Source organism: Lates calcarifer, linkage group LG2 (genome assembly GCF_001640805.2).
Source record: "Lates calcarifer isolate ASB-BC8 linkage group LG2, TLL_Latcal_v3, whole genome shotgun sequence".
NCBI classification, from domain to species: Eukaryota; Metazoa; Chordata; class Actinopteri; family Centropomidae; genus Lates; species Lates calcarifer.
The window spans coordinates 5,415,803-5,431,515 of NC_066834.1; the positions used below are offsets into that span (position 1 = coordinate 5,415,803).

General features: G+C 37.1%; 1 protein-coding gene across 1 annotated transcript in view; it reads right to left on the minus strand.

Annotated features, from left to right (window-relative positions):
- Positions 1-13,515, minus strand: part of LOC108887995 (protein diaphanous homolog 3) — a 152,415-nt gene extending 138,900 nt beyond the window's left edge. Inside the window, exons 1-4 of the mRNA XM_051074353.1 lie at positions 12,913-13,515; positions 7,501-7,533; positions 6,903-7,085; positions 5,043-5,147 (exon numbers count right to left, since the gene is read on the minus strand). Of these exons, the coding sequence (XP_050930310.1) occupies positions 5,043-5,147; positions 6,903-7,085; positions 7,501-7,533; positions 12,913-13,029 (438 nt within the window). The 5' untranslated portion in view covers positions 13,030-13,515. The remainder of the gene's footprint in view (positions 1-5,042; positions 5,148-6,902; positions 7,086-7,500; positions 7,534-12,912) is intronic.
- Positions 13,516-15,713: the final 2,198 nt, after the last annotated feature.

Consider the following 15,713-nt stretch of genomic DNA (forward strand, 5'->3'; position numbering starts at 1 on the left):
CAAATACTTGCTCCTCTGTTTTCTTTAATATGATGAAGTCAAGTCTCTTAATTAGTTTCCAAACATTCAAATATTTTAAACCAAAATGACACATTTCACAAATAGCACATTACCAAAGGGGCACAGAATCTAAAATCTTTTCATGTTCATTCAGAATTTAGTCATCACCACAGAAATCACAAAGATTAACTGAGACAGCCATCATCTTTCACACTGCAATGTTCCATAATGTTTGATCACCATGTCAAGTGTCACATATACAGTAGATTTGTATTGTTTTACTCTTTATTTGTCTGTTGTTCTTGCATGACTAAAAGTTTGCCTTGTTGCCCCCTGTCCTGGCCCCAATAACATGTACCATTAGAAGAGGGCCTTTATAAATGTACAGCTTTCAAATTGAAATGTATCTGACCATAGCTCCCCTGTCTAACAACAATCTACATCCATCTCAAACTAGTGAATATCCCTGCATATAGGTTTTCATTGCCTGGGAAGACCATTGCAAGACACTTAAAGATGATGTTTTTCTGAATTTTTGTAAAGAAAAAGCTGCACTTTTTGGTTTATTCCTTTACTATTCAGTTTATCAAGCCAGCTGCACAAATGCCAAAACGTCGCATATTGTTGGGTACGTTTTTGATTCATCAAAGGCCTAAGAAATCAGCCTGCATCACTATCAGCAGGAATAAATAATCCCTAACCCTTGCAGGCTGCCAAAACAATGGAACTATGCCCAGTCTCTCCCCCGATACCTAAAGCCCCAATCTATAATATTCTCCCAAACATATAATAAAGATAAAATTTGTTGTCAATATCTCACTCAAAAATCTTACTTTAATCTTTAATCATCAAAAATAAGTGTTATAATGATCACAGGCACCTCTGTGTGAAGAGAGGGAAATTATTCACCCATGCAGGCAGAGTCAAATCTATATGTGCATGCTGAATGACAGCCAGGAGAGCAAAAACACCATTATCCCTTCAGCTTTAAGTCTCCTGTGATAGTAAGTGACTACTGAATAACATGGTATCCAGTTTGAACCTCTGGGAAAAATGATTTCACATGGTGTATGCCCCCGACCTCTAATGAACTTCACTACTGGTTTACCTCAGTGAAGCTCTGCCTCAGCACCACAAGACATATCAGTGCCCTCACCTCCCAATCAGGTAGTAGTCCTATGAATTTTTCACTCTTCAGTGACAACAACACCACCCTCCGGTGTAATCACCATGGCTGAAGTATACCCATTTTGCTCCACTCCCAGGTTCACTCTCAATTACAACTCTTTCCTGGTGTCACCAGCCTAGGCTGACTCATGCCTCATGTGTCGCTTGCTTTGTCATGAGTAAGTGGAACAGCAGTTGCAATTTCACCATTTCCAACCATTCCCTGGCTGCACACCAGCCCATCAAGGATGCGAAACCATCTCCTATCTCCTCAACTATCCCCTTTACTCTTTTGGTCCACTGGTCAATCGCTTCTCCCAAGAGATAATGACCAGCCTGTTTGTTTATCAGGATCACTGAGGCCTTCATCAGTGACACAACCGTGAGTGCTGCTCATGGCAGCAACAGGCACATCTGGGACATCACTTCACCAGCAAGCATGTGGACAGCAACAGTGAGATAAAGTCAAATTTAACTTTGAACAAATATAAAACTTTGCACATCAATGTTCTCTCATCACATCCCCCACAGCCATATGGGAGAAATCCTGTCTATTCATTCACAGTGACTTCCACTTATTTCTCAAATCACTGTCCCTGGGACAATGATGGTAATGGAGCAGCTTTTTCCCCATTGTTGCTCATCTCAGTCACCCATTCAACTGGGATCTCCATGTTTTTCACTTCACAACAGGGCAGGGGAATGGAGCAGGGCCACAATGTCTCAATCCCTCTGTCTTACTGTGCTCTCACTCGCACATACTCTGCTAAGACAAAGCTCTGAGCACCCAACCACCCACCCCCCACCCCTCAGCTACACCGGACACTGAGGAGAGGATACAGAGATAACAACTAACAACGATAACAACTGACACTACACCCAATCCACGACAAGCAACGCACATTTTGTCTCCTTCCTGTGGCAAAAACCAACACTGCCTAAACATTATGCTGTGCCTGCCGCTGACAGAAATAGTACCATTTCTGTAACAGTCCAACACCACTACATCTGATACAACCAAATTCCAAGATAATATATCATGTACTATAAAAACACATTCCACTAATTATACTGAAAAGTGACAAATTTGCAACTACACCTAACACAAATGCATTTATTTTTAAATAATCATACTACTCTGCCTGCCAGGTGAGTGTAATCACGCAATTCAGTTGTATAATGTGCATTTACCTTGTTGGGCTGTTGTTTTTCTTTTAATGATCCACTCCTTCAACAATCAATACCTTTAATTGAGGTCTTAGCCACAAATGGAATTTGGAAAGTAGTATACCACAATTTATGCTTGATCAGTGTTGGGACAGTGAGCCTCTTTCTTGTGATTTCTGATACTAGCTGATTAAAGTTTGCAGAAGCTTGCTTCATACTGAAAAAGTTCCTCAGTATGGCTGGTTCACATGACATTTGGTACAGAAAGTCTGGAAGGTACCCAATGAGTGAGGCAAATTAGATCGCTGAAGGGTTCTGAACCCCATCTGTTCCAATGGAATTTCATGTGCAGAACAATTGCAGCAACACTTTTAATAAACATATAGGCATGTGAGTACTATATCAAGACACAGCAGATTTGAAAACTGTGTGCTATCTTGGAACATAAGGAACTGAACATTGTTTTAATGACCACTGCTTTAATGACCAATTATTTCGCCCCCATGCTTATTAATATACTATATCACTCTTAGTGACAAGCTATATGACTAAGACTAAGGAGAGACATGTATGAAAATTCTTTCAAGGTGTTTTAACACCATTTCATATACAGCAGGGGCAGTGCAGACAAATCAACAGAGGGGTCCTCCAAGACGTAGAATAGTTATTTCAAGACAACTACTGCTACACAATAGACTCGGGAAAGGTCAGCAATTATTTTGTGTAACAAAATACATGACAGTTATTTCTCTACAAGGCTATCTACCAAATTTGCGAGCCACAACCACACTTGATTATGTCAGCAAGGGACATACATCAATTCAGAATGTAGTATTAAAGGTTAATTGGCAAAACAGTCCTGTGGGTGAGAAGGGTGTGTCAAGAAATTGTTTTGAGTTTTTTGGTGGAATACCTGACTCAAGTCAAACAAATTTAATTGTCAACTGGATAAGAGACACCCAATAACAAAAACCTTTTAACTGGTTCAACTGTAATAACAGGACACCTGCAACATAGGGCGTAGGCATTACCTTGGGTGCAAAAGGATCTGATAATGATTTGAGAGGGTAAATTATTACATGAGAGCCAGCGTCATTAAGTAATGGTCAATGATTTGACCATGCCATTGTCTTAAGTGATTTAAGAACTGAAAGCTTAATAAATCCAGCCTGAGTATCTTACAAACACTGCCACAATATATTACCTAAGTAATCACAGACAAATAAGTGCCATATATTCACATGCTTATTTTCACAATTATTTTATTATTATTTTTCACAACTACACTAAATATCCAGTTTACCAAATCTTCTGTAGCTTTTGTTAAAACATGTGTACTGAAGAATTTTAATTTGTTGCCTTTTGGCCAGTGCCACATTATTTTATCATGCATGTAAACAAATGCAAGCATATAAACAGGCTGGTCCCTATGGTAACTGGAGATAGACAGCCTAAGGCAACTTTGGAGGGATGTCTGGTTATAGCAAATATAATAAATGCAACACTTCTTTGCAAAACACTGTGCCAACGTGTCAACCAGAAAACCTTTAAAAAACAAATAATGTAACAGGGAGTCAAAGTTTTTTGCAAAACAATGCAAGGTAACTTGAACTGTGATTTGTTAACTACAGCTGATTTAAGTTAGAGGGAAAGAGGTTATTCTCAAGTTTCTGTTAATATCAAATCAACAAAAAAACACCTAAGGTAGGCGCTTTTGTTATTATTCAAGCTAACTATCACAGACTCAACCCATACGAACATACTACATATTTAATGGAGTATTACTTGCAAATTGTGGTCTTTCAGTAGAATTCTATTTTTAAGGGTAAAAGAAATCAATGTAAAGCATTGGCCTTTTTTTGGTCTTGTAGAGAAAGAATGTTCCATAGTTTCCATTCCTTTGGAGATTTCATTGTTTTCTCTGAACACTCACAGTCACCTTCTATCAAGATCCGTCTGTCTGCTTTGAGAGTAAAGAAAAAGCTTAGGGCTCATTGCTGAAACTTTGAAGAAGGACCAATCAACCATGGCAAACTCACATACACAAAATCTAACCATCTTCCAGTGCTGAGAAATGATACAAGTGAATAGAAAATCTCACCCGCTTTTGTTATGATGCACTATTACTCAAAAGCATCTACAATTTACATGTATCAGGGTTCAAACACCATCTTACACATCAAATTCAAGGGCTTTTCACAGATTTTCCAGGCCGAATTCCCTCAAATTCAAGAACCCAACACAGAATAGTTTGAGACACAGCCTCAAGTTTAATTACTGCTACAAATCTAACTTTTATAATGAGAACTATCCAGCTTTACAGAAGCTCAACAGACAAAAATTAAAAAGAGGCTTAAATATGTGAACATTTCTTAAATGTGCTTTGTTACGGCAATAGCCAACTATATGGTCTCTTGCACACAGTCAAGTAGGAAATAAAAAAAAAACTTTTTTCTCAAATTCACAAGTATTTCAAGGACCCAAGGGAACCCTGATGTATGTTGTGATGCAGTACCACCCATGTTATTATTACGCAAGGTAATGACATAAATATTATCATCCTAATAGATCCTGTTTTTGAGATTGAATAACCAAATGCAGTCCCTCCAAAGTCTCTCTCAGGCCCATGCAAGATATAATTTTTCAATGAAAAATACAAGGAATGATATGTGTCCAGAGTAGTGTCAAATATACATTCAAAAACTCACAGTTTTCGAGGCAGTAAAAATATACTGGATGACCATTTCTCTCTTTGTGTTGAGGTCCTTTTCTCTCAGAGGAGTCTTTTTTTCCTCATTCAAGTTCATGTCCTCCTGAAAAGAAAAAAAAATATAACAGAGAGAGGATGAATCTTTTTTGAAATTACAATCTGTGTTTTTAGATTTTAGCACCTTTGGAGAGAAGACTCGCTTTAGTGTTTCCATAGTGTTTCCAACATTCATTATACAATACATCATCAATACATCATACAGCATCAGCTTTAGGCCATAGTGTTAATGTAGACAGCTGCTTCCATCTTTATTTTTTTCCATTAATTCTGAGAATTGAGTCAGCTTTTCATCTACCATATTTTGCAAAACACAAAACAATGTTGTGGCGAGAGAGCATTAGAGAATTAGACATTATTGTATAAGGTACAAAAAAATTTTGTCTTCCAAAGTGTGTTTTATTAGTCGCTGTATGTAGCCTTAATGTCATTACAGGAGTGTCTACGTGTTGTCTACATAAAGTATATCTGGATATAGTTAGCCCCAAAAGTCTTCCACAAGTTATCTTCTAGCTCATGCTGAGTGTTTTGGTTCCATAGAAACAAGTAATAAATAAATTTCAAAGAAGTGGAAATCATCTTCCAGCGCTTTCATGGCAGAAATGGAGTGGACACAGTCATCGGAAAATCTTTCTGTGGTTCTCAAACCAACCACTAGGGATAGAGCGATTATCGGCTGGGCAGATTATCAGTGCCGATATTCGGCATTTTGACGCATATCTGCATCGGCAATTTTTTTAATCCGACAGCCGATAAGAGATCAATTTAAAACGTGGTTATTTTGGCTCTGATGTAGGCGCATCTCTCTGTCTGCAGTCACTACGCTGTCTCCAGCATTATCCCGCCCACAACACCATTTGATTGGTTACACACAGAGCCACGGCAACAGCCAATCAGCCGTGAAAGCTGTGCATGCACAGTGCTCACACACACTGAACAACTCAGCTTTTTGCAGCACAATCTGGTGCTGCTCATTTGGGACTACTAATTGATTTGAGACTCACATTTCTGTGCAAATTTTATTTAACTTTTATTTACTTTATAAAACTTCAGGAAGCTATTTATTTATTTATTTAAAATTTCTGTTTTTTTATAAGAGATGCTGCTTACCCTGGGAACTCCCTGCACTTTTTGTTTTTGTTTGAACTTAAAACAAAGATAAGTGAAAGATAAAATAACATTTCAGTTATATTGAAATTTTGGAAACTTTATTTACTGTAGAAAACTTTAGGGAGCTATTTATTTGTTTAAGTTTTCATTTAACTTTAATTATGCTGATGAGCCTGGGAGCTCCCTGCACTTTTTGTTAGAATTTTAAAACAAAGATGTCTATCGTCCAAGATAAAAAAAAAAACCTTTAACATGTTGCAAATCGGAAAAGCTGTTTAATAAACATATGCTTAAAGGCATTTAAACAAAGTTAAGTGTTGGAGTTTGTATTATTCAAAATTTTGACGCCAATATTTTCACTTTTACTGTAAATAAATATCGGCTCCAAATATCGGTTATCGGCCTCCTTGACTACTAATAATCAGTATCGGTATCAGCCCTGAAAAAAACATATTGGTCTATCACTACCAACCACATCCAGGAACTTATATACCAGCCTATGTGAGTGTGGGTTTTTTGTTTGTTTGTTTTTTACCAGTCTTTATTTGCGCTTATTAATTTCTTTATTGTTATAAAAAATTGAAACTAATTCAAACAATATTCAAAACGTAGTGACTGTCATGTCAGCTTGTTTTATAGTCTTTCTAAGAAAATGTTAATGATGATTTTGTTCAATGTCAAAACAACATACCATCATCTTTTCAAACAGAGCCAAGATCTCTTTTTCCGAGGTGATCTTTGATGACAGTTCCTCAAAATGATGTGAGGTGGATGATGAAGAAATAGACCAGTCATTAGTATTGTGTTTAGAGTGCGATAAGGGTGGCCGCTCCTTCTTACTACCTGGGATGCGAATACTTGCAAATCTGTCCAGCTGTAGAAACAACAAAGAGAATACAATTACAATAGGAAAAACTTTTCAGTGCCAAAGTTGATATACATGAATGTTAGATTATATTTGAATGGTTAATACCCAGAACAGAGTAAATGAAACAATTAATGTATTAATGAGTGAGGAAAAAAAAAATATTAGTGTGAACTGTGTGAACAAAGCACATATACAGAACATCTGTTAAGCACTATCTAGATAACATATAGAGCCAACAAAGACATTTGTTAGTGAGAAAAGCAGTCAGTGTTCTGTGACATAAATTACTCTAATGTTTGGCAATGAAGACCAGTTTCATTGTCACTCAAAATAAGCAGATTAGATGGCTTTAAATAAAGTGATGTTAGATGTTGCAGAGACTGACAACCAAGAGAAAATACACCAATTTCTTAAATCTTACCACATCATCTGTGATGTTTTTAAAGGGTAAGTGCTACAGGTGGGAAACAGAAAAAAATCAGGACACATAAAGGAACTGCATTAAATAGCACAGAATATATGTTTTTAGCCCTACAGCAGCATATAACCACATGATGCTATCTATGCACATATCTTTTATAGCACTGGAAAAATTTCACAGATTAAATCTCTGTTGTTCCTTTCTTTTTTTAATGGGAAAATATGGTGCACTCTGAAAGGATAAGGAGAGTCAAATGTTAACATTGTCTTGTCTTTACTCATGTTATACTCATTATGAAATTCAAAAACAGTTATCAGCTATAAGAATGTTTTAGGGTGCTAATATTCTTAATGCATGAATACTGGAGTAGTGAGCCAGGACAATAGATGTAGAGCACCAAAAATGTGTCACTGTCCTTATACGTCCTGACCACAACGTGCTTTTCAGTATTTTTTCCAATTTTAAAGGACAGACATAATTATAAGACAAGAAGAAGAAGAAATACAAGAAATACAAATAGTCTTACAGGTAAACCACCAAATGCCATACCTGGTGGAAGTAATTCAGCGACAGACCTCAACATCCTAGTGTAACAGTGAACCATAAACACATCAGTGCTTCATCTAAAAATAGCAGGGTACTCTAAAACAAGTTCAATAGGACTGATATCTGTGGACTGTACTGACAATATCATGAACAGAATTTCACCAGTGATCCTTTAGATTACAATGAATCTGCTGTGATATTAAGGTATACAGTGGGTATCAAGGCTTTGGTCCACAGGTATTAAAGGATCCAGAGTATGCCTGCTGAATGAAGCCAAAACTACTGCAATTTTCCAAAGAGCAATAATCACCAAACCTCGTTCCTTTTGAGGACATCCAGTGCTACAGTTTTTTAAATGTCCAAGTTCAAGCGTCTTGTTAGTCAACATCAACAACAGTAGTCATTAAACAAAAATTTTCTGTGAAGTCTGCAAATTATAAAGAATCCACTTGCAGTGGAAAAGGCTGGCATTTGGTCAGTTGTTATCTGTGCGCACCAGCTACCTCAGTGTCTGCTGAGAAAGTTTTCTCTGCTGCTCAAAATTAAATAGCTAATATATTAAAAGGTAATAAACTTTTATAAATGAGTAAATGAACTTTAGTCAGCACTTCAGCAATAGGGAAAAGCCCATTGGTCGTACTTAAAGCTAGGGGGGGAAAACAGCATGAGAAAAAGCATTAGCCACCAGTTTTACTCCTACTTGTTAAAAGTCTTTGCCATGCAGTTCTGCCAAGGCAGAGTTTGAGGATGGATGCGCTGAATAGTGTAATAAAATACAGTAACTTATGCCTTCTGTTTTTTCCTTGCAGGATTAATGGTATGTGACACAAAAATTGTAAATACAAAATGAATGAATAGACATTTTCGTCATCAGGTTCATCACAATGTATTAAGTATGACACTCAAACTTTTGCCACTTATTTTACACAGTCAAACAGTGCATAAGCATCTTTTTATGCCAGCTGTTGCACCCCAGTGTACGACAGTACATGTCTCTACAACTGCAGCTTGTTTGTGTGCCTTTTTCATATGTAGGACATATTAAGGAGGCTATAACAACATCAATATGTTTACGTGATGCTAGAGTCCCACTGTTGCATCTCAACAACATTAGCACAGCCAGACATAACAGCCAGGCTGAGACCTTAAACTATATTGCTAGATATTCATATTGTAAGCAGTTTGCATGAATTAAAAAAGGTACAATTTGGTATGCAAATTAAAAAATGTCCTGCAGCTATATAAGAATTATTTACAGTGGGTGATGTTCAAATTGATAACAGAAGTAAATCAATTAGTTGTCACTTACAAGCAAAGATTTTTTAGGTTTAATTCTTAAATGTGAGGATTTCCTTCTTTTCTCTGATTTCTATCATTGATGATTGCATGTCTTTGGATTTGAGTCTGTTGTTCAGACAAAACAAGCAAACTGAAGACCTTGGACTTTCCAAAACTGTGATGTTTGTAATGAAAAATCTTTAGTTGCAGCCCTACCCAGGAGTTAATTGGGATTTGGGTTCTGTAAATAAGGAAGCAACAACAATTCAAGGCCGTCTCTCACTACTCAACTTAAACTGCAGACAAGAGCAATGCCTCACATGCACTCCAAATGAACAATTCCAAGGCTTCCAAACAGAGTAAGCAAAAGGACCACAGGGAAATTTAAAAAAAGGCTACCAATGGGAGCAAAGGAGTGCATGGGACAGTGAGACAAGCTAAAAGGAACTGACCAAGTGTTTTATTTAAAAAAAAAAAAAAAAAAAAAAAAAAACAATTGCTTGGTAACTAAAAAAACATCTAAACAATCAAAAACATCAATTAACATTGTGGCTTACATGAAGCAAGGGGCAGTAAGTTAACTGGCATTGCCTCTGTGTTTACTAAGTTTTTCAAGATCTCACTATTGGCAATCTTTTGTTGTAATGGACAAAATAGGATGGCCAAACAACAGTAATTTGTAAATGTCAGTGAATTCATTTTACTTTCCGCTATCACCCTGTTCATTTAATTAAACTGTGATAACATCTTTTTCAATTAACTGAGACAAGTAACAAACTGCTCGTAGAGAAAACACTGGATTTATAAAGCACTGCACATGCAATCCACAACAGAGAGGAGAGGTACACATAGAAAACACCAGACCCAACTCAAATTAAGACAGCATCCACACACGTCAGATTTTGAAAGCTTTATCTCTCAGTCTTTGGACGCAGAATTAACTACACTGCCAAGTCTGTGTTTGTCTGTGTTAGGTCTTCAAGCAACTGCACCCACCCAGAAAGGCTGCATAAAGCATGTTGCCTTCAGTGGAGCAATGGTATTGCACAGTATTAAGTACTAGTGCTCAAGAAGCTAATTTTTAAAGATTTAAGTCTTTAAGAAGTTTAAATTTACACTGTTCCCTGTCCAGATTTCTGTGGGTCATATTGGCTTTTTTTAAGGTTGACAAAGTAGGCAAATGAGATGTCTCACTGTTCATGTTCACAGTTGCTTATCTGACCACCAAATCTCAGTACTATTGCCTAAGAACACTAAAACCCTCCCCAAAAATGGGTGATATAGAACAAAAATATTAAGCATCCATTACATTAATGAGTCCATAAAACCTATTCAGAGCTTAAACTGACAACCAACTGATTTTGAATGTGACAATGAACAGTCCTTTTTTACCCTACTGAAGGAAGCCAAAAATAGTATCTAAAAAGAACATTAACACAATGCATTCACATATTCTGTTCCATGTTTTCTTCAGTCTTATAATGCTCTGCCTGTCATTTAAGTGGCCTGCAATGGTATATCTACTTTCTATCAATTATAGTAAATATTGTGGTATTGTAGTGCCACCTATTGAGGTGACAGTAAACTAAATAAAGCAGTGCTGTTTCACTGTGAAAACTATTTACAATGTTTTTCAGTTATTTGTTAGAATAATAGTTATGCATTAGAAATGTTAGACTGACCAATCTGATGAGTGAGAGGGTCTGAGACTACGCTGCACCATAACAGGTACATGATATGGATGTATCCTCTAGTGAGAGTAAGTAACAAGATGTTCTTTGGTTGTGTATTTCTAACAGTTAAACCATGAGAGGAGCATTTTTAGAAATCCAAGGCAACGTGGCCTCAGTGCACTTAGCTCCTTTTTGGTTAGTATATTAAAACCAGAAATAGAACAATAACGAACACCTCTGTCACCCTGAGTGAAAATGTGCAGTTCAACTGAGGTAAGATAACGCTTTCAAAAAAAAAAGTGCAGCCAAGAGTCAAGAGTGCAAAAAGCAAATTCAGTATATTTTCTGTTTAAACACAACTCTGTGTTGTAATGTTGTAATCTTTTCATTTCAAAGAAGCCACACACTGAGTGTGTGACCTGAACAAGCCTTGCACATGCTTCATGGAAGTCCATTTGCCATTGACTGAGCGCTAGATTTCCTATGACCTGAAAGACAGTCACATACATAGTTGTATTATTGTTTAACAGTCTGACTGGCTTAATCTTAAACATCCTCTAACAGCAACTATTTATTACTATTTTGATAACAGTATTGTTGGTAGCACAGTAGTTGTCTTCATCTTTAAGACTGTAGCTACTTATTAGTACTTTGAATGCTCACAGTAAAATGGTTAATTATCAGAACACTATTTCAAAATTCCTATTAAGAGGTTTTGTGTTTTTATACTGAATTTATCAAGAGATATTCAATTATCAGATGTTTGACAAGTTCTGTGGCTGGTTGCCAAGATTCCACAGTCTAGTCAGTCAATGAGAAAGTCAGACACACTCATAAGATGCACTACCTCTGTAGTCAGGGAGAAATTTAGATAAATGACCATCACAAGTTAACACGAAGCCCAAGGCAATTCCTTCATATCGCTTAAATTTGTGATACCAACATTAAAAACCCAACGTTTTTAATTTTCACACATTGTATATACAACGTGCATACAATATGTCTGCATTAGCCCCTTTCAGACAGAAAGTGCAATGATACAGGTCAAACAATGGTTTGACTTTGCAGCCTCACTTTCAACCAGCACTGAACACTGATCTTAGTGGCTGAATAGGTGCTTCTATTAGGGATAGAAAATGTTAGACATTACGCCAACAGCTCATCAGCGGGAGTGGATAATAACAGTCTGGATTGAAAAACCATTCCTGCACAGACCTTTGCTACAATTGCAGACTAGAATCTCTGAACAGTGGTGACAAGGAATTAACTTGTGGTAGCACTCTCGTAAGAATGGGGTCAAACGCGGGTTGAGCGTTCATTAAGTAGATCTGTGTCATACACAAGTCTCCTGTCTGAAAGGGGGATAATGTGTGTGTTGTTAGCAGAAGCCTGACAGCTTTGAAAATGAGACCCCTAACTGAGAGCCCTAATAATGGCAGTGTTTCGTTCAAATAGCTAACTCTCGCTATACCTCCCAGAAGAATACAACAGATAAATATATCACAAACAGAACGTTGGTCAGTTTGTTGTGGCAGGAACATGGATTAGTGTAAGAGCTAAACCCTGTGCTAATTTTAACCTTTTGATTTCCCACCTGCAGAGCAAAGACGACGAACAGTCAAGGTCACTGTTTTTCCTAAATGCAAGTGAGTCTTGACATAATGTGTCAAGTACATTACACAGACAAAAACATCACCTTTGTCATACTGCTCTAGTTTCCAAGACATGATCAAGCAATGATTTAAGTAAGTGGGCACAGAATAAATTTACATACTTTTCAAGGTGTGTGTGTATGTATTGTATCCATCAGGGAAAAGAGAGTTGACGTTGTGCCTAGACAGGAACCACACAGCACCACGTATCTGTCATACAGCCAGAATGAAAGAAACGTTTGTATTTAGTCTGCCATACTTACAAACTTTGGTTTACGGTCTCCTTCATCGTAGCATGCCGTGCTGTGGTGGGAAGAACCTTTCTTCTTTTGAGATTTACTGTCTCGTCCGGATTCAAACCGCTGACTGTAACTATCCATGTTATTAGCCTAATGACTTCTACACTAGCTGGTAGTAATCAAAGACGTCAACCTAGCAATGACTGAACGTTAATACACACCCCAAATGGTGCAGAACGACACGCTGAATTGTCTATTACATTACCATTCGTGTCTTGAATTGGCCGGAAAAAAGTTTGTCAGAAGCAGATAAATTAATACATACTCTCCTGTCTTCACTCCTGACAGTCCGTTTAGCTAGCTAGCAAGTTTGCTGAACTATCATTCACTGGTGGCTTTACTTAGCGCTAATCCAATTTATGGACTGGCACGTAATGCTTGAATTTCCGCTAACGGAACGAATGCGGCAATTAGTACAACCGTTGTTATCACCGGACAAATTTTATCCGGTCATGAACCGAAAGCTATATAATCTTTACAAGTAGGTGAAGCGTTAGCCGGATAAATTTATGTGGCAGATATTTTTTGACAGACGCGCGCAAGGAGGACGTCAGCTCCGCACGTTTAATCCAACCAATAGTATGTGCTGTGACACAAAAATAGAATTCTCATTGGTACAACCCCCTCTGTTTACAGTAAAAGGGACATTTCATTGGCGGAAGAGAGCTGTCAATCACATGTACCGCCCATTAAGGTTGTTCGTTTTACCTAGCCTGGGTCACCCGTAGGGCCTGGGTCACCCGCTTTTTTTAAATTTTGCTCTAGTGTTACATGGATGAGCAAAACATACATGGCTCTTTATCATATTATTATTCACTTAGACTTAGACTTAGACTTAGACGGACTTTACTGATCCCTTTGGGATGACTCCCTCGGGGAAATTACATTTCCAGCAGCAAATACAGACAGAAAACAACACATCACACAGGGCAGTACAACAACAGTTTGTGAACGAAAGACAGGGCAGCATGCAGGACAGTTCGCAAACGACACAGAATATAAATAGAATAGCAAAGAATATAAATAGAATAGAATTAAAAGTGAACGGACTCTGTATGGCATTGTCATAAATAAATATAAATATGCTGAATGCTTGTATAGTATACAGATAATTTTAGGAAAACTGGATATTTTAGAAAATGCTTTGCCCTTCTCCCCATCCTACCCCATCAAGTTATCATCTCTTGCAGGCTTTTATGTGAAGCTTGGAGTAGAACAATCTGGTGTTAGCTAATGGTGATGCCCCTTTTTGTTTGTTTTCGTTTTTTGGAGTTTTTTTTTTTTTTTAAACCTGGGTGTTATACTGTCAGTCTGAAAGCACTTTATGCTGTTGGTTTGCAGCTTTGTTTGGCAATTTAAAAGTAAGCCTAAAGCTACAGCAAAATCCCAAATACCTTGTCTGATGCAAACACCAATGAGCTGATGTGATGCAACAAACAGAAACTTTTGTGAGATCCCTCTCGCCCTCGACTCAAAACATAATTTGCTCCCCAAAGATATACAGTATCAGAGAAGGTTCTTCAATGTAAATCCAACCAGAAACATTTTTATCTCTCATAGTGAAACTCATGAATTACAGGAGGATATATTAAATGTGTGAATAATTGACAGTGAAACACATGATATCAGTGGTTGCTGTTGGTGTTTTGCATGCCGTTCTACAGTTGATGTGTTATTGAGCAGCCAACTGAATAACTAAATAACTTTTTTCTTGAGGACAGTTATGTTATGTAACCTAATGATGGCAATAGGTTAAAAAACCATAAATAGTGTTAACCTTTCCATTGCCTTTATGCTGCCACACAGCTGGGAAAATGCCAATCCTTCTTAAAACTTATGAAATGGAGTCCACTGATAATTAGACATGTGTAGCCTATTGGCAGTTACAACTTTAACAGCAGTTGGTTGTACGTTTGATTGATACGTTGTCTTTTTTTAAGAGCATATCCTTGCCACTGGCAAAAACAAGAAGCCTGCAGTATATACTTGGCAACCAGACAACAGGTCAGAGATTTCAGCTGTCTCCTAACTCATGTAATTTTCTCAAGTGTTATGTTTCAAGCATCAATCTTTTGCAAGTGGAGCAGCAATTCAGTATAATTATGCTTCCTATTACTATGTTAATATACAAAAATGCACTGGACTGAGACAAATTCTCACTCATAGATAAACTGACATTCAGATGGAGATTTGTTTAAGCATGGCTTGTATATGAGTTGCAGTCTGTTTTGCAGAGAACAATTACTAATCATTTGAGATATGAATGTAGAAAATCTTGACTGCAAAAATTTTCTGTTAAGCTAGGCCATGAGACAAGAGGATCAGTAAGGGAGATATTACCCTCACAATGGAGCTTTATTACTGAACAAGTCCATTTCTATTGCTGGGTCTTTTAAGTAAAAACTGCTACAAAGCTCATGAAAGCTGTATTTGGATAGTAGGCACAGTTTTAATATTTCAGTGTGCATATACTGCCATCTTGTGGTATCAATTAAAATTACTATCACTACATTTGAAGTCTGTTTTTTTTCACTGATAACAACTATGACATGTATCATTTTCTTTCATAGATCTTATACATGTATCTTACATGTACATGTATCTTATAATACAGTGTAATTTGTCCTTCACAAATTCATTCACAACGCAGACATGCTTTAAAAATACAAGATCATTCTGAAATGGATAGCTGATTATGCTTCCCCAAAAATATCGAAAGTAAATTCTAATTACCATTCAATTGTTTTCATCATCAGAAGCATCTC